Source organism: Corella eumyota, chromosome 7, assembly GCF_963082875.1.
Source record: "Corella eumyota chromosome 7, kaCorEumy4.1, whole genome shotgun sequence".
NCBI classification, from domain to species: domain Eukaryota; kingdom Metazoa; phylum Chordata; class Ascidiacea; order Phlebobranchia; family Corellidae; genus Corella; species Corella eumyota.
In genome coordinates this window covers 12,185,485-12,209,033 of record NC_137496.1, presented here as the reverse complement: position 1 = coordinate 12,209,033, position 23,549 = coordinate 12,185,485, and the positions used below count along the sequence as shown (strand labels likewise).

The 23,549-nt window shown below is 33.7% G+C and overlaps 1 protein-coding gene across 1 annotated transcript; it reads right to left on the bottom strand.

Annotated features, from left to right (window-relative positions):
- Positions 1-304: 304 nt before the first annotated feature.
- LOC145760071 (sodium channel protein type 4 subunit alpha B-like) lies at positions 305-21,524 on the bottom strand. The gene is made up of 46 exons (XM_082573933.1): positions 21,452-21,524; positions 20,863-20,985; positions 20,428-20,575; positions 18,665-18,888; positions 15,864-16,075; positions 15,480-15,608; positions 14,735-14,847; positions 13,445-14,510; positions 12,882-13,026; positions 12,376-12,519; positions 12,259-12,297; positions 11,930-12,123; positions 11,697-11,853; positions 11,452-11,617; positions 11,255-11,334; positions 10,813-11,137; positions 10,604-10,749; positions 10,445-10,511; positions 10,210-10,340; positions 9,916-10,065; positions 9,541-9,714; positions 8,963-9,136; positions 8,566-8,733; positions 8,173-8,328; positions 7,623-7,749; positions 6,959-7,512; positions 6,764-6,823; positions 6,365-6,520; positions 5,910-6,083; positions 5,716-5,838; positions 5,440-5,522; positions 5,134-5,364; positions 4,982-5,063; positions 4,693-4,894; positions 4,479-4,600; positions 4,140-4,284; positions 3,711-3,818; positions 3,245-3,354; positions 2,721-2,915; positions 2,500-2,617; positions 1,988-2,133; positions 1,728-1,919; positions 1,212-1,384; positions 955-1,041; positions 597-656; positions 305-493 (listed from the first exon to the last, which is right to left on the bottom strand). The coding sequence occupies exons 1-45, from the start codon at positions 21,494-21,496 to the stop codon at positions 611-613; spliced, it is 7,710 nt and encodes a 2,569-aa protein (XP_082430059.1). The 5' UTR covers positions 21,497-21,524; the 3' UTR covers positions 305-493; positions 597-610.
- Positions 21,525-23,549: the final 2,025 nt, after the last annotated feature.

Here is a 23,549-nt window from a genome sequence, read left to right as displayed (position 1 = left end):
ATCTGATCTGACACTAGGTATGATATTAGCTTTAAGCGTTTTGTTTATTAAATCTGAAGAGGTTAGAAAGAAATCTATTCGACTTGCGACTTTTGGGTTATTTTGAATACGAGAAAAATTTAATAAATTGGGATGTTTTACTCTAAATATGTCATTAAGATTATATATTTGCATCAGCGAAATAAGTTTAGCACGCGCTTGTTTGTTTGAGTGGGCTAAAGCGCCACCACGTTTATCCAGGTCGCATAACGGCCATCTATCGACGGAAGTTTTTAAAAATGTCATAACGGCCATCTAGCGACGGACAATATTAAAAGCAAAAACTGAAAGTTTGAAAAAATTTATTCAACAAAAACATAATTTTGAACTTTTTCGGAATACGTCAACTCCTTCCATGACGTCATTTCCTCTCGACTATATTGTAAATTATGACATCACAAATGTCCCTTAGTTATGGCGTCATCAATCAGGTAAACTATGAATCGAATCACTTCTAAAAACAAAAATAATTAAATTCGTTATTAAAACATTTTTCTAACTTTTTTAATTGTTTTTTGTCGTTTATATTTGTGCGTAAATTGTTGATTAAAACTTACTTTTAATGATTAGTTTAGTTGACATTTTTTGTCGTGAATAACCTCCATGTTTCGTTTACCCTAAATATTTATTTCTTCATTTTTTATTGTTTGTTTAAGTTGTTAGTGTTGTGTTAATAGGAGCCAGGTTTGTGACTTGTTCAGCCCTCATGTTAAATTGTGTTAGTTTGGTGGTTAATAAAAGCGATTCTAAAGTTATAGCAGTTTGTGTTAATCCCATGCAGTTGTGAAAAGTTTTTATCAAATATTTGTTAAGCTTTTTTAAGCTGGTTTGGATCATGCAAAAATTAAAACATTCTGGACACTGAAAATTAAATTGAAAGCAGCGAGATTTGAACCTTAAAGCTCAGGTACTTACTCATTTTCATCGGCCGAGCTGAAAACTTCAAGTTCTTCGTCCGATTCATCCGAGAACTCACCATTATACGCCCTCTGGTGGTGAGATCTGCATGTAAGGAACATATTTAAGTTACTTCAACAACTTGTATCATAACACGATTGTAAACATGTTTAAGATTATAATTCACCTTATAATGCATTGTAACTTTAAACATAGTAAACTGAATTTTATGATTATAACAAAAATGCCTTTAAACTAACAACTTTCCAACTTACCTATATGTTCTGTAAGCTCGTTGGATGACCTTTGTAGCCTCCCACATCACAGTAAAGTCCTCAGCATCGATGGTTTCCTTCGCTTCGGTCGTCTTCTTTGTTTTGCATTTCAACATAAACGACTGCAACATCGCCTCTTTGAGGTTGTTTAGTTCGGGGGAATCACCCAGCACCTTGGTGGGTAACATGGGGTTATGAGGGTTTAAGCTTATGTGGGTGAGAATAATTTTTTTGAATGTTTTTAAGTTTGATAGTTCTGTTTATACTTCACAGGTACTGCCACATGTTCAGAGTTAAAATCAAATCCAGAACCTCAGGTCTTACTTAAGGATGCAACAAAATGCCAGCAGTGGGCATCTAACCTAGAACCTCATTATTATTAAAAGATGCTACAACATGCCAGAAGTGGGAATCAAACCCCAGACTTTATATTTAACTGAAAGAAGCTACAACATGGCACAATAGGAAATATGCTCCAACACAAATGTGTGAATCAAAACTACTTAAATTATTTACCTTCTTAATAAGTGAGATGATGACCTCCAGACAATGAATCCTGCCATCTAGTGTCACCCTCATGTGGGAATGTGCGATGAACGCACGATTTGGGATCGAGACACGGAGTGGGAAGTCGAGGTGGTGTAAAAGTTGTTGCAGTTGCTCGTAGGTCACATATTGCGATAATCTGTCGTCATATCTTTGCCAAACCTGTAAATTTAAATTTGGTTAATTTTCAACAAAAATAAAGCTAAAGTTTTTATTATGACATCACAAACCTCAAAGAATTGTTCAAAGTCGTCAGCTGTGAGTGGCTCTCCACTCTCCCTAGTGGCGACTTCAAAGTTCTCGAGGATAATCGCGATGTACATGTTCACAACGATCAGGAAAGTGATCATAACGTAGGTAACAAAATATATCACACCTGCAACATTATTTCAATAACAAAGCCACAGACGATAATTAAATGTTTTTTAATTTATTTATTCTTAACATAAAAAGGTTGACGTTACGACTTAAACATAAAGTAACATTAGTTACCCTAGCCCAGTCTCGAGTTGTCTTCGGCAGTTTGGGATATTATAGAATATAATTGCCCGATAATTAAGCTGTCATTCGGTTTTAACCTTGCAGAAAAAGTTAAAGCTTTATTTACTCAAGTTGTTGCTCTAACATGAAAGCAATGGGAACCAAACCTAAGGCTACAAGTGATCAAACCAAGTGATCTCACCTCTACACTGTTTTGTTAATTAATTAAAAATCTTATCCTTAAAACTATTTCGGGCGTTACCAATAGTTGAGTTTCCACAGTTGCTAGGCGACCCATCCAATGGGGCAGGGTCACAATAAGGGGGGGTGTCCCTTAGCACGGGGTCAATAAACTTGTCCCAACCTTCCGAAGTTGACACCTGTGATGTCATAATTAATAAGTTATAACATTTAATCAACTTTTTTTGAAAAATTTTAGCTTTTTCATCAAGTTAATAAAAAAGAAACTAAATTTAAACCCACTTGAAAAAGAACAAGAAAGGCATTCGGGAAAGTTTCGAAATTCAACAAATTGTCGATCCCGGCAACTTTCTGCACATGAGGAAACTGGGACATCCCGATGATGGCGTAAATAAACATGAGAAGGAACAACAAACTCCCGATGTTAAACAATGCTGGTAGTGACATCATAAGAGCAAACAATAACGTTCGAATTCCCTGTAAAAATAACAAGTTTAAATCATTTACTTTTATTAATCCGGCAGCGTAGTGTAGTGGTAAGAACACTTGCTACACCACACATGAGGTCGTGGGTTCAATCCCCACTGATCTCATGCTGAAGTGCTCTTAAGTAAGACACTATAAACGGTATAAACTCCTGCTGAGCCAGCACTTAATCAGCAGCTTAATTTTTGGGCAATATTCTATAATATTCCAAACTGCCAAAGGCAACTCAAGACTGGGTCGGGGTAACGGATGTTACTCTATCCTTAGGTCGTGAAGTCAACCTTTCCATTATCCCCCAATTGAGGATAAACAAAACCCACCTTTGCCTCCCTGATTAGCCTCAGGATTCTGGTGACGCGAAAAAGTCGAATTATCCTGAAAATGGTCGGTTGAACGAAGTATTTTGCCATCACGTCGTGCAGTCCCGTAGCTGTAGACATCACGTTGACTATTAGTGTTGATACAGATTTGTGACAAGATGGTGACACATTTGTGACAGGAAGGTGAGCGTGAAAAAGAAAGGTTACACAAATCACTACACACCACCGCTCGTTAGACTAATTACATGCCATGCAAAAGTTTTTGTTAAATTAAATCCAAAAATTATTTAAAACACAGTTAAGACATGCATTTTAAAACTAAAGAAAAACAAAGAAATTGTTAAAACCACCCAAAACAAAGTTTTACAAAAGTCAAACTAACTACAAAGTTTTCACCATATTAAGGACAATGCAAATTTTGTAAGAATTAAAGAAACAAAGAGAAACCCAACAAACAAGAACTCACCAATGAGAGAAATAACAACAACCAGGAGGTCAAAAACATTCCAAGTCACGGTGAAGTAATGCCATCGTAACCCGATCAATTTCAAGATTGCTTCAACAACAAATACACCTGAAATATAAACCTTGATTTTATTTTCGTATTATTTATACTCAGTGCGAGAAGGTTATTTTTACGGTCCAAACATATCAGTTACCCGGACCCAGTCATAAGTTACCCAAGGTAGTTTAGAATATTATTGATTATAATTGCCTAATAATTTTTTTTTCTGATTTTGTTTATAGCAACTTACTTAAAAGTGCTACAGCATGGAGGCAGTGAGGATTAAACCTAGGACCTCATTAAGTAAATGGTCCTTACTTAGAGGGTTTGTTTGCAAAATACCTTAAATTGAAATAAAAAGCAAAAGACAAAACAAAATCCACAACTCACAAATAAAAGCCAAGTTTGAGTATTGAAGAACTTCACTCATCTCCGGCGACATATCTCTATGCTCAATTGCCATGACAACAAGATTTAACATGATCGCTAGCATTACAGAAATCTCAAACTTTCTGCTTGTCACCACATCATAAACCTAAGTGTGATGTCATAATAACATGATTTATATTAAAGAAAAAGTTTAGTAAATAGTTAAAAGTTTAAAATTCGGTGAAAATTAAAGTTTTTTTGAAATATACAATATGGCAGTAGCGATACTTAAACCCTAGATCTTAAGTTTATTAATTTAATACACATTGTTTAGTATACTTATCACTTAAGTAAGCCAACCTTGTTAGCGAATGGATTGTTCGGTCGTGGAATCGGTTTCTTCGGAGTCTTCGAAGCCATTTGTTTCATTGCGTTGTAATATCTCTTCTGCTCCTCCGTTAAAAACACTCCGTCCTCACCTCCTGTGATGTCATGAAAGTGATGTCCATACATTTAGTGATGTCATAGAATATATATTATTAGGTAATAAAATAGATTTTAAAAATTCTTTTACCTTTAGATTTGATTTTTTGTTGATTGAAATTATCGATGATTACTCCGATGAAAAGATTCAGTGAGAAAAAAGCTCCAAAGACAATAAACACACAATAATAAATGTAGTAGTAAAATGAGGCTTCATAGCTGGGTTGTTTTTCAACCCCAGTGATGTCAATGGTCGCTTCCATGATTTCCAACCAACCATTAAAAGTAGCAACCTGGTGGAATGAACCATTATGTTAGAGGGTTGAAATATCTAACATTAGGTAAACAAATATTAATTAATTTGTTAATTAAAAGCTTACCTGCAATAAAGCGAGATATCCACTAAAAACTGTGTCAAAGTTCACGCTGGGGGTTTGCCAATTTATTAACGTTGTGTTTAACCTAAAAAGAAAGAAATCAGGTAAAAAACTTACGTAAGTGGAGTTAACACTTCACTCAAACTCAAACTTACATTTGAGCACAGATCTCACACTCAGTCTTCCCACTCACTCTCGGCAAAATCTTTCCTGGATCAACATCCTTCAAGTCCAACTTTCCTCCAAGATAATCAAGGAGAAGGAGGTTATTCTGGGAGCAGTCCTCCAGAGAGGAGTTGGAGGAGTAGGAGGATGGAAGAATAACTCCTGTTGTCAAGGAAACGCAGCGACCAAAACTTCCAGCAAATAAATTCACACCAAGGATGCTAAAATTAAACAAAAATTAAACTCAAAAACCTGAAAGTATAAAAGATGTTTTCCTGATTAGTTTGAGTTCCTACCTGAATATGAGCCAGAAGATGAGGCAAACGAGGAAGACGTGGCCAATTGAGGGAACGGCTCGAATCAAAGCATCAACAACAATCTAAATCAAAGATATTTATATTACCGCCGATAAAACTAACAAGAAGGAATTAATTTAAATATAAAATAGTCAATATAAATGATAAAATTTGGAACAAAAGCTATTTTTCTAACAATTAAAAATGTTACTTTTTAAACAAATGCCAACAATATTTAAGTTTTTTAAATTTAACATTTAAAAGCAAACAACAAACCTTCATTCCCTCGAACCTTGAGAGCGCCCTCAGTGGTCGTAAAGCCCTGAAAGTTCTCAACACTCGGAGTGCACTAAAGTCAGTTTGACCGTCAGCTGACAAGGTCAAGTTTATGATTGAAATCTAAATAAAAATATTCGTAAATATCATGTGATGTTTTAGTTACTAAAAGCTCTAAACAACAGTATACTAACCAGTACAATAATAAAGTCTAATATACACCAGGGGTCAGTAAAGTATTTTTTGAGGCCAAGACCCAACCATTTTATCAACATCTCAAAAGTGAAGAAGACGCAGCAAAATATGTCGACGCCTTCTAGAATCTTCTTCATTGTTGGTTTCTTGTTAATGTGGATATCCTCCAAAGCCTGAAATAGATTTGGTTAACATTTAATCTTGTGATATTATCTGTTAATAAAGTTATTGGTTAATTGGTCCTTTGGTAGTAATCATACTTAACGTTTAAACTAAATTACTTAAGCTTTTAACCTAAATTGGTTAAACAGTAATTCTATTTAACATCTAACATGAATGGTACGGTACTGACACAAAATCAAACTAAAAAACCTGAGTTCAAAATATAACTTTCTGATGTTAACAATAAAACCCTAAACACGATTAAAAAAAAACGTTTTTAAGCCAGACTTACCAGAGTTACGCTGCTGAGTAGGATGCAAAAAATGACAAAGTTGTCAAAGTACCGATGTTTGGCGATTTTAAAAGTTAATTTTCTTATTTTGAACCAAACCCCTTTCTCTTTGACTTTACCATCCCCACAACAAAAACAAGGAGAAATCACTTCTTTCTAGAATTATTTAAATATAATTAGATTCATTTATTTTTAATGTGGGAAGGTCGACTTTACAACCTAAACATAAAGTAACATCAGTTACCCCAACCTAGTCTAAAGTTGACTTTGGCAGTTTGGGATATTATTGATTATAATTGCCTGGTAATTAAAGGGTAACAGCATAGAAGTTGTAGGCATTAAATGCTTGGTTTTCTTATTTTAAAAACATTTTTATTTTAATTTAAAGTTAAAACTAACTTGTTCTTTTTCTTCTTTGTCGCTAGATTCAGTTTTATTTAAATCTTTCTCATCTGAAGTCTAATCAAAAATAAATAAATACTTATTAATTAATTTAATTTAAAACTAAATTATTAAAAACTTTGTTGCCAAATTAAATAAACAAAAAACTTTAACAAAAATAAAAACCAATTAAAAAAAAGAAATCAAACTTACAAAAGTCAAACTTTTGCGCCTGCTAGTGTTCAAATTTCTTCCTTCTCCTCCCAAATTCTCCCCAATCCCCCGGAATCTTTCCCTAGCAACCGTTGCTGCGCTTCGTCGCTTTCCACCTGCACTCAATCGTGAAGCGCTCCTGTGATCCATTCCACTCATCGTGGATGCGCGTGAGTGAGCTCGGCGTCTCATCTCATGATTGTTGATTACATATTCATCATGGTCACGTGATTTGTTATTAGTTTCACCATGGTTACGTGATTTGTGATTGATTTTATCACGCTCATGTGATTCGTGATTAGTTTCATCACGGTCATGTGATTCGTGATTAGTTTCATCACGCTCATAAGGATTTTTCACAACCTGATTCACTTTTTCCAAAATTTCGTGATCGCCACTCCTTTTCTTTTTATGGTTGATTTCATGAAGGTCATGATCATGATATTGTTTCACGTGATCAGCATCACCTTTCACGTGATCATATCCATTCATGAGTTTGCGATTCCCGTTACAATTGCTTCCATTTACCTGTCCCAACATCGGTTCATTTTCGCCTAAAAGTTTTTAAATTAATTTTTTATTCAAGGATTTTCAGTTTTTAATGTTATAGAATTAAGACTCACTACTTACATGTTGTACCATATAATATAGCTAATATTATTACCTGGTTTTTGAGGTAAAACGTTGAAAAGCGAAACTTCTTTTAACCCAATTTGTTCGGTTTGAATTGTTTCAATTATCTTAATAGGAGAAGTCCGGACCCCCAGTTTCAACAACCGACAACAATAACTCTGTAGAAACAATTATTTTAACAACAACTTGGAAATGGGTCTGCTTTTGATGTAACAACCAAAGTAACATAGAAGGTGCAGAGTTTTACATTAAAGGAATTAAATTTATCCATTTTTTTCAATGGAAAATGTTTGATTCCCACTGCTTTATATTAAAGTGTTATAAATCTGAAGTAAGGTGGTAAAGACAGTAGTTTGCCAGAAACAAACCCTTTGTCATACTTAAAATCATTTAAAACATTAATTATCATGCAATCACATTAATCAATATTGAAACTGTCAAATAAAAATTCCAAAAAGTCAACTTGAGACTGTCATAGTTACGCATGTTACTTTGTTAAGGCTGTGAAGTTAACAACCACCTATTTATTATTGTCTTAAATATAAATTGATCTCTACTACACACTGACACCAACAACTCACATTAATATCCAGTCCTTTAAAGGACTCCCTCTTCATTCTAAACCAGGTAACAAGATGCCTGAAAGCTTCAGTGATGCTGTTGTGTTCGACGGTGGTTTGTTGTAAGATGTCTCCACTAAACGAGTTGAGCAACAGAGCAAGAAACAAGTTCAAGATCTAAAAGTTGCAAGAGTGTTGTTAAACACTTTGTTGAGTGGCTTTAAAATTTATAAAAAAAGTATTAAAACAACAATTTTAATTAAAAATAATGGTTTAAACTTTTATTGGATTAATGAAGACCAATATAAACACCAATACTTACCACCAAATTGCCAATAATGTAGACCAATGTAAACACAAATACTTACCACCAAATTACCAATAATGTAGACCAATATAAACACCAGTACTTACCACCAAATTGCCAATAATGTAGACCAATATAAAGAGAGGAATACAGATGCCAGGTTCTGCAACGTGAAGACAGTTGAACATATTCTCGACCCACTCTCCACACTGTATCCTGAACACGACCATGAAAGCGTGTTTGAAATCAACAAAGTTCCACCGTGGCTGGTTGTCCTAAGAAAAGTTATAATTATTAAAATTTGACAAAAATGGTCAGGGTCAGTCAAGTTAGTTATTAATGTTATGTTTCTACAACTACAGCAGAGCAATTTAATAGAATAAGTTAAGTTGTTATGTGGGTTTAATTGTCTAAACAATGGGTTTTATAAACAGTAGCAAACCAGGAGTCTAAACATCACCTAACAATGAAAAAACAAAGTTAAAATAATGTTGCACTATGAACCTGATAATGTTTGAGGTAATATTTCCTTAACAACTGCATCCCCACAACAGCAAAGATAAACAGAACAAGAAGAAACACGATTGTTAAGTGCCACAACTTGCCCAAAGTTCGGCCGATAATTCTCAATAATTTGTTTAATGTCGGCCACTGCTTCGCTAGTTTAAGGATCCGCATCTAATATAATAATTAAGTTAATTAAAAGTTTTCATTATTTAAAAATTTAGTTACAACAAGTTTAAATGAAGATCTACAATTTGTATCTGTATTACTGATATACCAAATCAACATTTTATTAAAATTTTGGTAGACTTTTTTTTCAGATAATAAAGAGCATTTCTCAAAGTAGTGTTAGGTTGAAAGGGGGTTAATGGAAATGTCTCATTGCCAGTAAAAAGGCATTTTTAGACTTATGGTTTTGCGTCAACTGTACATTTCTTTAAACAGTTTTTGTTAACTTGTCAGTCCCACTATGTGAGTGGATTACATAAAATAAACGAAACTTTATGTTCTAATGCAAAATGCAACTGCAAAGTTCTAAAACTACTTTTAACAACGTTATAATATCATAAAGTACTTACCAGTCTAAAAGCCCTGAGTACAGAGAATCCCTGAGCTGAGTGGAGTAAAAGTTCGAGCACGCTGAAGAAAACAACGACAGCGTCAAACACATTCCATCGTTCCTTGAAGTAAGTGTAAGGGGTCAGCCCCACTATTTTCATTGTCATTTCAACAGTGAAAATCATAGTGAAAAACTGGGAAAAAAATAATAATATAAGCTACAAACATTTGGTTAATAAATGTTGTGATATAAATTACTTTATTATTAACATTAAGTTTTAATTGGCAATAACAATTGGGATCTACAAACTTTTAGGAGTTTATGGTGTTAAGTTTATTAAATATATGGAACTTTAAACTAGTTAACTCAATAAACTACAACTAATTCAACAAACCAAGTTTGCATTGTCCAACATATCGGCAAAATCTCTGTCCATTGGGTAACGCTCAAGAGACATAAAGAAAGTGTTAAGAGCGATACACAAGGTTATTAGAAGGTCAGTAAATGGATTTAAGACAATCAACCTTAATATTTTCTGAAATCTCTGCAAAAATAAAAACAAAGCTGTTAAAAAACATTGACAACTAAACTAGCAAAAATTAAATAAAAATTTACACAAAACTGGTTGTTAAAGCACAGAACAGCTAAACAAAAACATCACAAGCAAATAAAATGAGGATAAACTTACCGACCACCAGGGGGGGCAACACTTCCACCTTCCAAAAGTGTTAATAAAACTTTTAGAGAACTTGAGATAGGAAGCGTAGATCGAGTGATCTTTGAGCTTCCGACGTTTCACTTTCTGGTGGCTGTGAAGATCTGAGAGAATCAAAATAAACTTATGTAAGAAAAATTATATGATCAATAATATGATTCGCTTTTATATTAAACGTTGGTAAACGTAGTGACTTAAAAGTGCTTACCTTCCCCGAGAAAGTTTATTGGTTCCAGATGAGTGATTTGTTCATAGTCATTGTTACAGTTCCAGTTCTATGACATCACAATCAAGTTTAATTTCAATGTCGTAACATTTTAAAGCAAAAAACTGTAATAACCAAACTAAAACATTTTTGAAAACTCACAGCAATGTTAGATTGGTTTCTCATGACATCATCAAGAATGACATCATCATCAATGACATCATAGGTCAACTTGGGGTCATAAGAGGTCACCGGGGGCAACAGAGAATCCCGCTCAGAACAATCTGGGCTTTGTGTGCTGTGATGACCTTAAAATGACAACATTGTCAAAATTCTGTACAAAGTGGTAATTTAGAATTAGTTGAACTTACTCCTTGTTCTCCTCCTCTTTTTCCTCCCACTCTCACTCCTTCTCACTTCCTCTTCTGCATCGCTCTCCCAACCATCCGTCTCCTTTGCAGAAGTGGATGTTCCACGAGAGTCTCTTGACCTCCGGGACCTTCTTGACCTCCGGGACCCTCTTGATCCTCTTGATCTTGTTGATGACCTTGTTGACCCCCTTGACCTCGTTGACCCCCTTGACCTTGTTGACTTGTGGGAGATGTTGGAGGTCAAACTGGAGTTTCTGGAAGAAAGAAGAGGAAGTGAGGAGGATCTCTCTTCAACATGGAGGTGATTCAAGTCAACTTTTACGACCTTAAAAGTTAAAAACATAACAAGTCAATAAAATATTCCACATTTACTGTTTAGTGGACGAGTTTTAATTAACTTGAACTGCAATTAGGATTTGTTTGCAATATACATGTTACTTACTTGTTTGGTTGGGATGTTTTCCTCTGAATAAGAAGAAGATTCGCTTAAACTTCGAAGTGGGATGATTATCGGGAGATTTCCTAAAAGTATTTGTTTATAAACATTTACAGGATTCAAACGGAACTTTTAAGTAGTGGAGTTTACTTTAATGGGACCTGTCCATGACATTACAATTATAAATTTATGACATCACAAACCATGTGAGAAAGGGCGAGGTCGTTCTCTTCGACCTTCATCGTCACTTGAGGTTGCTAGAGGTCGTCTCCATGCTTCACCGACTGAAAGATGAAACTCACTCTTGGGTGACTGAGCGTCACAAATCGATGACAACCCTGAATCTTCAACAGCAGTTGTAACCACAAGCTAAACAACAAACAAAAGTTCAAAAAAGTTTAAAAAATTTGCAATATTTTATAAAACGGATAAAAATAAATAATTTTACCTTAACAACTGGAATTGGAACATCTGAGTTACTCCGAGTGGTAAAAACATTGTTCTCTTTATCACTACTAGAGGGCGACCTTCTCTTCTTTTTGTTTCTTTTTTTCTTTTTTCGATGATTTTCTTTTGGGGCAAGATTTCCATCCGACAAGGTTACACTAAAATAAGAAAATAATTCACGTTCAATCTCCTTGTTTTAACTTTTGTGAAAATATAATTTTTTTAAAAAATTACCATTCTTGGACCATTCTTTCCTCATTAATGTTGTTCTGTGACATCATAAACCTCCTCTTTTTCCTGTAAAAAGGAGAAGTTGGTCCTTCCTCGTGGGATGCAAGAGAAGTTGTGATCAACCTCATTCCACCAAGTTCCACATCACTTGTGATGTCACTATGGTGGGACTCTTCATCAACTAAACTTGATTCTCCCTATGATATCATAATTTGCGTTATTATGATGTCATAAACAGTGTTATTGTGATGTCATGCAGGAAATAGCACAATTTTAATACAAATCATCTGATATTATTAAAACTACGATGTTACAAGATGTGAGAGTTTTACCTTCAAAACCCTTTTTTCTTCCTCTCTCTCTCTTGCTTCCTACAAAGAAAATCAATCAAGATTTTACTTTCACAACACAACAATAACACAATAGTGACACAAATACTAGAATCTCACCTCCTCCTCTTCTTCAACAACAGCTTGTTGTTCCTCATATGCCATATAAACCACGGCCAGTATAAGGTTGACCAAGTAGTACGAGCCCAACAACACAACTAGGATGTAGAACACTGAGTAAGTTTGACCAACTGTGTGGAGAGTCTGTGCAAATATTAATCGGTTTAAAGTTGAATAAAAGTTAGCCTGGAACGACAAAAGTGGTAAAAAACAACTAAAGATGTTAGTATTTTTGGTATTTCTTTATCCTCAATGTGGGAATGACGACTGCCCGATCTAAATATAAAGTAACATTTGTTACCCCAACCCGGTCTTAAGTTGCCTTGACAGTTTGGGATATTATAGATTATAATTGCCTGGTAATTAAGCTGCTGATTGAATTTGGGCTTGGCAGAAGTTATTATTGTTCATAGCGCTTTAATAAATGGTTAATAAATAAAGTTAAATCATTGACTTTGTGACACACAAGACTCGAAATAACAGAGGTTCCTAAAGTTGAAACTAACCAGATAATAAAGTCGACTCCATGCATCTAGTGCCACCAACCGGAATGAGGTTAAAAAGGCAAGAAAAAAATGATCAAAACTTGTGTAACCAAAGTCAGGGTTTCCCCCAGCTTCCTGGCAATCAAATCCAATGGGACAAACATTCCTGTTATAAAAAATCTTAAGTTTATTTTGGAAACCTTTTTGGTCAAGGCTTAAAAATCTGAAAAAGTAAAAATAATTTTAAAACTATATTACAACCAAGATGAAGGTTAATAAACAGTTTTTATGAAGAAAAAGAAACGCTTTTTAGGTAAAGCTATGAAAGTATCATTTGCAGCAATTAAACAATAGGTCCTGGGTTTAATCCCCACTGCTTTCATGCAGTAGTGCCCTTGCAAAAGGCTTTAAAACTAGAACTTGACTTTATTTATATTTAGAGCAAAAAAACGTGTTTTAAAAATTTCATATTTGCCAGAATGTAAATAAACAGGACTCTTTACTTTATATGACATATCAAATATCTTATGTGCCACAGAATAAATTTTTAACAACCAATATATAAAAAGTTTAAAACAACTCACGTCGAGCCAATAGCGCAGTAAAGCGGTTCTGGAATCGGTCGATTCGAGGAATTGACGTAATAATATAAACCCGTCGTTGGCTCCGATTTACAATGGTTGACGTCACTCTCTAACCACGTCATATACTGCTGTGACGTCATATCCTCCTTGTTTAACTCCGAGTAATAAAGAAAAGTTGAATTTGTTATATTTGCTACTTTCTTTAATGACGTCATAATGTCGAATATGACGATCTGGTCACGTGCTTGCCAATTTCTCACGTGCTTTAATCCAAATTTCATTAAATTGTTGAAATAATCCCAATTGTTACGTCCCAATCCATGTATTGTGACGCAATCTGATGTTATATTAAAGTTGTCACTGTTTATTGTGACGTCATCTAAAGTGTTTAAAGCTTTTTCTTGCATTGTGACGTCACTTTGATTGTTATTAAATAAAAAATAATTATTAAGGCACTTAATGTTTATGGCGTACGCACTAATTTTGACGTCACATAAAGTTTGTTCGACGTCTGATGACGTCATATTTGTTTTGTTTGTCACGTGACAGTTCCAGTGGGAGTTTAATTCGCCGGAACCAAATCTTAATTTGTTTGCGTGACGTAACAAAGACGAATTCGGTGACGTCATAGTTTGAAATATCGCGCGATTGAAACAATTGGAACTTTTTGTCGAGTTTAAAATCTCGTTCATTAACGTCATATCCGGTTTGGACCACGTGACACCGTTGCTTGGCAACATCGTCATTCGTCTCGAACATTCCAGATCTTGTTTAACGATGTCTGTGATGTACAATGGAAAATATTTTATTGTCTGTGATTGGTTGAAGTAGGCGTCCACGTGTGCATACGTCATAAACTCTTGATCACCCATGCGTGGCGAGTAGAACAAAGCTTCTGGTGCGACCTCAAGCGACGAGGGTATCCGCACACATTTCTGCCGCAAGGTGCCGGCAAAGAGCTGATATCCAACAAGAGCGAACACGGAGACGCAGAAGACGGTGAGGACGACCGCGTCTTTGAGAGCTCTTATGGAACGTAACAATGCCTTTACAATTCCTCGTAAACCTTTATGACGTCATAATAAGTAATTTTACGCTTAAACAAAAACAATTTTTAGCTACTAAAACTTAAATTTCTTGTTACAAAATTAGGGAAAATTTTGTGTTCCTAAAACTAATAATTGTTTGTATTTGAACCTTGTCACTTTATTTGAACTTGAAATTGTAATGTTTCTTTAACTCGCGACAAAACAAATCAAGTTAATGATCCAATATTATGACATCACATACCTGGAACAACACTCATTGTCTTTAGAGCTCTAAGAACGCGGAACGCACGAAGGACGCCAACTTGGCCGAAGGCTGCACTGGAGACTACGGCTTTCAATATTTCAGTGATCACCCTGCAACCAAAAACGTTATCTTTAAAAATAAACTTTAACGGTGGGAACGAAAATGTTGTTACCACAATGCAGACCAAATCAGATTAAAATTTAAAACAATTTTGAATGTTATGGGCCACCAGCAAACTTCAAACATTCGTATAAAAACAATTGAATAAACGTTATAACATTTTGTGATCGTTAACTTATTGGATCAACATCGATAAATTCTCAATAGCCAAAAGTTAATTGCAATATATGTTATATGACGACAACAATTTGTTGTTTGACGACAATAGTTTGGTTTATGACGACATAGCAGTTGTTTGTACCTTACAAGGTTTAATTCATGTTAAGTGCGTAGTTATATAACCACAAGATCAACCAAACTGGTTCAACTTGAGGCTGGGATTAAAAACTAATTTAAGATCTGACGTCACTTAAAATAATAAAGATTTTTAATCATGGTTCTAAACTCTTCTCCTAAGCAGAATAAACTTTAACGTAATTAGCCTCAAGGCACTTAAAAAGTTAAAGAATAATTTGAACAACTAAATATTAAAACAAAAAAATTTTCCTAATTTAACAAACTAATAATGCCATAAAAGCACCTGTAAACACAAAATTACTTATGACGTCACAGATACACTCACGCTGATATTATGACGACAAAATCGAGCCAGTTCCAGGGATCGCGGAGGTAGGAGAATCTGTGGAGGACAAAGCCGCGAGCAACAATTTTGATGCAGGCTTCAATGATGTAGATCGACGTAAACACGTATCTAAACAATATTTAACATGGATGAAGCTAATGTATAGAGCGTTTCTCTAAGACAAGGGATCCCAAGTTTAATTCTCACTGCTTCTACGTCATTTAAATGTGCAACAGTCCCCCTACTGGTCAACGCCCCCCCTCCCAACAGCACCGAACCCCCTCCCAACACCACTGGTCGAACTCTTGTAACACTACCCCCTTTCTGCTGGTTGCCCCCCATTTTTTACCCTTTAAAACCACCGCCGTTGGGATTTAAACTCACTCTAAATAATTCTCGACCCAGGTCGGTGGTTCGGCGAGCACCATGCAGGCACAATTACACATTATGACGAAGGTGATCAGGTTGGCGAACATCGGGGTGATGAAGAGCTTAATGGCCGAGGTTCGAGTCGTGCTTTTCTCGCCGAATAAAAATAAACTCTCGGCCTTGCTGAAGCGGAAGATTGTTCCTTGTTTGTTTACCACGATGTAGGTCTGTAACAACAATTAAACGATTCATGACGTCATAAATAGCAATTCTTCACTTGCTTATGACGTAATAAATTATTTGTTACAATCTTGGTTTGATAGCGCGTTATGTGTTCGCATACGTCACTCAAGATCAAAGCGACGACACAAACACTGTAGTGACGTCATACCTCTTCCTGAAACCTGGAGTAAAATTTATTCGAAATGCCTCCCACTAGTTGGCGTGTACGCACAAGGAGCTCGTTGCTCTCCCAATGGCGACGTCTGGTGGTCAAAAAGTTTCCTAATCTTTTTCTCCGAGTTTCGATATTTTGTTTGTTTTTTAAAATTAAATTTTCTCGGTTATTATTGTTTAGCTCCATCACGCTTTCCGAAACCCCATATCTCCTGCGAACGCTGTATTCCGCCATTTTAACTTGTGACGTAACAATTATCTATTTTCATTAACTACCAACTACACTTGGGTCAATGACATCTAACGAAATAAAATAGTTTTTATTTTTTTTAATTAAAACTTTTCTTAAATATTTTATAACTGCAAATAAAACTTTAGTAAAAAATCCAATTCTACCCTAACTGACAAAACTATTCCTCGTTAATTCTGATTCTAGAACGTCGGAGACAATTAAACCTTTATCTCGTCACAACATCTGCTTTGTTTGATAACTGTGACATCATAAACATCCATTTTGAGATAACAAACAGCACTTTAATTCGTTCAAGTTCCAGGCCATCAAATTGTGCGACAACCGCTTAATTTAAACGCGGTAAATTATCGCAAGTTTTTACGAAACTCAAACTTTTTTGATTCAGCAAAATTACTAAGTCACGTGACTCATAAAAATTATCGATCTAATTTGTAATATTGCACGTAATATCGTGTTATTACATTATTACATCACATTCTTTCATATTTCGCGGCGCCCGGTATCAGTGAGAATCAATTATGTACTTGTGACGTCATAAACACAAAGTGCAAATTCGAGAATGTTGCAAACTAACGATCGCAAAAATTTTAACCAAATAAAATCTTAAACCAAAAGTATCCAAACAAACAAATTTAAACCAATTATCACGTAACAATGGTTCCGCGTGACGTCATTTAACCAAAACTAAAAATCTAGAATTTATTTTCTTGATCTTTCAAATTAGTTGAACCGTTCAACTTCGGGTGAGTTTATTTCAATACGCCGGGTTGGAAAGCAAATAAGCCCGCTGGAAGTTCGCCCAAACCCCGATGTTAATAGTTTTTAAATAACGCGACATCGTGACATTATGACGTCACTAATTATTAAGATTTTGTTACCCTTTAAAATATTAAATTAAATTTAAACCAAAAATAAACATTCAGTTCGTTAGCCACACAAACTAATTATCACAAACTAACAATTAAGACATAATTAATTAACATCACACAAAAATAAAAACAAATATCAGCGAACAAACAACTTTAAAAATATTTTTAGTAAAAAACTTTTTTACTTTCTCCAAAAAAGGTTTTGAATTTAAATAATACAATTCGGTAAAAACTGCAAAAATTAATCTCAAAAACTAAACTTAAAATAGGTTTCCAGCAAAACCACAAGTTTTAAAGAATTAACAAAGATACTCACGAAATAAAACCTTTTAAAATACGAAAACAAACAACCAACTAATTTGAACAAAATTGTTGCCCCAACTTTTCGTCACCCAAACCTTAATGGGCGACGCCCTTTCTTTAAATAAATCTTTTTTTAAACGACGCCCCAACTCTAAACAAACCCCATTCTCCCCTTTTCACCCCTAAGCCCCCACTTAGCAATCACGACTATGACGTCATTTTTCGCGACACGAAACCTTTTAAGATTTTTATCGAAAAACGGGGATTCTCCGGTAAAATCCATTAACTTTATGACGTCATAAGACTCGTTGTTGCAGATAATCGAAGCGAAGAATGTTGTTGCTCCAAAAAGTTAAAATAATATTTTTCCAGAAATAACAAAAGTTTACGAAAATAATATTTATTATTTTAACTTTCACACGTGACCTACTTAGTCTTTGTGACGTCACGATTTCGTTTCTAAACTAAGGCATATATTGCAACTAAACTATTTTGACTCAATTAGCAAAGCTTACTGTTTGTGACGTCACACAGGGCGGTTTTTGACGCTGAAATCGAAACCTTTTTAACCGAAAGTTGGAGCTCAAATTTCAAACAAAATCTAAATTAAGATGACACGCTCTGCTGCTAACCCAGTTTTAAAGGGAATTTCCCTTTCTGGGTTAGCTTCAAACTTTAAAATAAAACAAGTCGTTAAAAATAAAAATAAACCCGAACGCAGAAAACTAATTTTATCCTCAATTTCTAAAAACGTTTAAAATCAAATTTCTAAAACCAACTATGACGTCATAAGCATGAAGGTTCTGCTCAATTTAAACACGTGACGACAATTCTCCTTTAATTGTTTCATAACAATGATCGATTATTCCGTAACCGGTTTCATAGAAACTTTGTGTATGACGCCACAGTTCAAAATTGTTATAAGTTCATAAAAATAATCGCCAAAAAAAATAAAAATTTAAAACGTCACATATAATAACTATGACGTCACTAACCTTTCTGGCGTAGAAGTCGTCAGGTTCTGGAAGAGGTTTGTTGCAACATCCGGGAAACTTGTATCTCTCGTTTTCATCCTCGAGGTAAGCAGGAAGGGTTTTCCCCTCTTTAAGTTCCGCTAGAGGGGGCTTTTCTCCGCCACTAGCGACGCTTAAAATCCCCTTCATCAAAGACTTTCTCCTAGTGGTGGAAGATCGACCCATCGCGTTCCGTCGGTCGCCACCTAGCCAAATATAAAAACGTTGATTTGTTTTACAATTATTTTTATATGTTTAACTAGAAGAAAACTGAACCATTGTGACGTAGTTAAAGCTAACTGTAAACACCGGGCTTAAGCGCTAATAGTTTGGCATTGGTGCGGCTCAAACCCAAAACATTTTAGATCTCAATTCCGATGCCACTGCCGACAAATGTTATTGCCCTCTTGCGCCCACGCGCGGCCACTCACCAAAGACAAAGTTGATTAATAAATCCAACTTCCATAAGGGATATTCCTGCACGACCATTTCTCTTGGCATTTTATTATTTTAACCCTTTTATTAAATTTATTTTATGTTTCAACATAAATATTTTGTAAATCTAGAAAATTTATTCTTTTTAAATTTGCCAAAATGTCATTAGATTTATAATTTTAATAATTTTTGGTACAAAAACAAAATATTGCCGAAATTAGTCAACGATTACCAACAAAAACAAATTTTTATAAATAATTTAGAAGCAATCAAAATATTAACACAATTTTAAATGAATCATTTAACTTGGATCGATCGCGGCAAAGTTTAATAAAATTTATTGATTTTTATCATTTAGCAAAATTACAAATATTTAGCATTGACCCATAGTGAGCTTGCGATTAAGCATTTAGAGGTCGCGTTAATTAATTAAACCCAAAATTTCCTTAAATAAAACAAATTTGTCAAACCCAATATTATTAACTGGTTCCTAATATATTTAAATAATAAAAAAACTAAGATTTAACATTGTTTCTATTTTAACTTTTGATATTTTTGCTTAACTTTTGTTACGTCACAATGCTTAATGCTAACCTATTGCGTCACAATCTAACCTATTCCGTCACAATGCTACAATGCTTACATATTGTGTCACAATGCTACAATGCTAACCTATTGCATCACAATGTTAAGATAGTTACATCACAAAAATAATCTTCGCTACGTGGAAAAATTAAAATCAATTTTTTTTTAACATAAAATCTCTGTTTTAATCCTCACGTTTAATAACCCATCGACAATATTATTATTGTGACGTCACAGAATCGATGTAAAAAGCATTTTCATGTCCATGAATTAATCTTTTTTTTATTAAACATCTCAAAAATAAATTCGAGCGATTTCTGCATTTTAACATTATTCCAACAACGTCACTATCATATTTACCATCGACTCCTCGCTTTAAATCGCTTATGACGTCACAACTATCGATTTTATCACGTCACCGAAATAAATAATTGTTAATTGGGATAAAAATTAATAAAATTAAATCTGGAAATTAAATAACAAAATTAAATCTGGAAATTAAATAACAAAATTAAATCTGGAAAAAGAATATTTTAAAGTTTTATAATTAAAGAAACGCGATATTTATCAGTTTTGTTAAGACGGGTTAAATAATTTTAATTATTTAAAGGTTTATTTAGTTAAAAACTAATTATTCAAAACATTTTTTTGTAAACAAAATTTTTAAACCTCGTCCATTTTAAAATTAATGTTTCTTTTACAAAAAACAAGAAGTTTTCACAAACCATTTCTCAATTTAAATCTTAAAGGCATTTCCTCCACCCTCGTATCAACCTCGTCGTAAGAACTCTCTGGCGTCTCTGGTGGATCCGCAAATCGAATTCGACGACCGCTAGGTGGCACTTGCAAGTTAGTCGTTGGTTCTAAAGATTCCTGTAATAGGTTCAAAAGAAGTTATGACGTCATAAAGAAGAGATTGTGTCGTAAACATGAGTGATAAAATTTATCTCTTAAACTTTAATTATTTTAAATTACTTAAATTATTAATTTGATTATTTTTGTTTTTTTTAGAAAAATTTCAACGTTTTCAAAATTAAAAATTCTAAATTTATTTCAGTTTACGATTTAAAAGTTTAAGATCTTAATTAAAATATAAATAAAAGCTTCAGATTACTTGATTATTAATTATTAATTAACCAATATTGTTTTAACTTTAAAACCTGGTATAATTTGTTGTTTTCTATCGCTAAAATTTTTTCGATTCTTTCTCGTTCTTTTAAATATTCTTTTTGTTCTTTCTTTCGATCACGTGACCGCTTGCAAAATGTTGCATCACATATCGCCTACGTCACAACCAAAATATTAGTGACATCACAATAATAAATTTATTTAAAAAATTAAATTTGAAAAATTCAAATGATTTGAAATCAACAACTGCCCACCATTAACTAATTACTTCCATTATAAACATTACTGTGACGTCACAACCTAAACATTATGACGTCATAATATTAATGGAACTAATGGGTTTTTAACAATCATCCTCAATAACTAAACTAAAACAAAAAAAAATTAATCAAACTTTATAAACTAAATCTACAAAATTCGCACCTAGTTTTAAAACAAAATAAAACGAATCAAAAATTAAAACTTTGGAAATAAATAAAATGTCAAAATATTTACCTCAGCCTTTAACATTTAAAATTTAAAACTTTTCGAAAAAAATCACAAAAATCAAATAAAATACCGATTTATACTAAGTACTACGTCGTTTGTGACGTAATAATATACTAATGACGTCATACTCACCATGCACGAGTTAAAAATTCTTCTTTTTATTCGATTACGATCCATTTTTAATTGTTTAAAATAATCCCCATTATTAGCAACCTTTATTTCGTTTAAAATCGATTTTTATTGTTGACAATTTTCTTGTTTTAACAGAAAGCAAATATTTAAACCACGTGACATTCTATGTGACGTCACAACTAGAATTTAATTTAAAACTTCGAAGAAATATTTACGTCTTTTGTTGCTCTATAAAGGAAATCATTATGACGTCACAACCAACATCAAGCTTTATTAATTGTGATGTCATATTGACAGAGAATACAACTAGGAGTCGAATTTCGCCAAGTTTTTAATTTACCCCATTCACGACTGGTTGTGACGTCACAACAACGTTTATTTAACAACAAATACGCACAGGTGAAAGTAGGTGATTCCCTTACTTACTGTGACGTAGGTGACAAGTTGTTTATGACAAACACAAAATTTTAATTAATAATTAAACAGTGACGTCATCAGCGACACCCAGTGTTGTGTTTTAGTGTTCGTTGAACCGTAACGACATTGCTTTTAACAATCCCATTGTTTATCTATTGTCACGTAACCATGACGTAACCATGGCGACATTAGTCGCGATTCAACGATTTTAGAAAAATATTCAAAATTTTTAACTTTAATATTTTCTTCATAACTTTCATAAAATTAAAAATTTGTCAAAAATTTATCAACTTTTAACTTGATATTTGACTAAGCAAATCTCATCTTCAAAATCTTTAATAAATTTTGGTTTAAATGACGTAATATTCACGATTGTTTACCGATAATGACGTCACAAATATTATGCCCACACGCACCTCTCGACTATCCTTTCTTAAAATAAAAACATTCGCAAAAAATTTTAAAACTTTCAAAATTTCCTTTTTTCGACAATTTAAATATTTTTAAAACTTTGGATTTTTTTACTTTTCGTTTAATTTTTTACGATTAACAACAAACCCAGGGAACGAAATAACGGGTCGCTATTCGCTAAAAGCGAATCGTTTTTTAAAATTAGCGAATCGTTTTTTACAAATATATTAGAAATAGCGAATCAACCAAAAAAGGTTCAGGGAATGATAAAACTCTCGTGTATATTTTTACGATCTATTTTACACCGGTTTTACACTAATTTAATTACATTATCATAATCCTGCGTAAATGTAGGTTACTATAGGGCATTTAATAACAATAACTTTCTATGTTTTGGCAATGCGTAAATTTCGCTCCCGAGATCGTTCAGTTGTTGCGCAATTAAAAGAATTAAAAATGTCTCGTTTTTCATGCAAAATATTCTTAACGATTGTTTAACAATACGTTACATTTTAAAAATGCCATGCAACGCGTCAAGTGTTACAAAAAAAACGAAGATTATGACTTGAACCTAATAATTACTCTAAAAATGCGACCTCATTTTTAGCGAATCGTTTTTTATACGTTATTTCGTACCCTGAAACCTCATTGTGAATAATAACATGACATTGTTACGTCATAGTTAATGACACGTGAGAATAATGGGTTAAACATTACAACGTGACGTCATAACTATCAACTTGCAGCGAAAACCAATTTTATTTAACAAAAAATCAAAAACAAAATTTTTCTCGGTAACTTTTGCATTACTCGCGATACCACCTAACGGTTACATTTATTTTAAAATATTTCGCAAAAATCTTTCTAGAATTAAGTTTTAGTTTTCGATAAAAACTAGAATCTCTTCCAAAAACCCTAACTAACATAACCACCCGATTATGACAAACACTCTTATGATGACGTCACATAAAAGTTTAAATTCTCGGGAGAATAGAACACACTCGCGCAGTGTTGCCAATAAATAAATTAAAATTATTAAAAAATAAAATTAAAAGAATTAGAATCCGAATGCAAATATTTGTCGTTATCGCGAACCTGTCAACAAAGGTCTGGTCGCGATCACAAGCAAACGGGGTTGTGACGTCATAAGCATTAGAAATTTAAAGACGCGAGTTGCAAATATTAAAAAATATTAAAACCGACAACATAATAGTTCACAAACCAACCAAACTTTTAAAATCACTAATACCTGATATATTGTGTATTGCGA

Bases quoted from the DNA above. Each gene is read 5' to 3' on its own strand.
- LOC145760071 (XM_082573933.1), bottom strand. From the start codon at position 21,496: ATGGATCGTAATCGAATAAAAAGAAGAATTTTTAACTCGTGCATG. The intron at 13,027-13,444 runs GTGAGTTGTTTT...TTTTTATAACAG, and splicing joins TACTGCGCTATTGGCTCGAC to GAATGTTTGTCCCATTGGAT. The intron at 2,134-2,499 runs GTAACGCCCGAA...ATAATGTTGCAG, and splicing joins CTGTGGAAACTCAACTATTG to GTGTGATATATTTTGTTACC.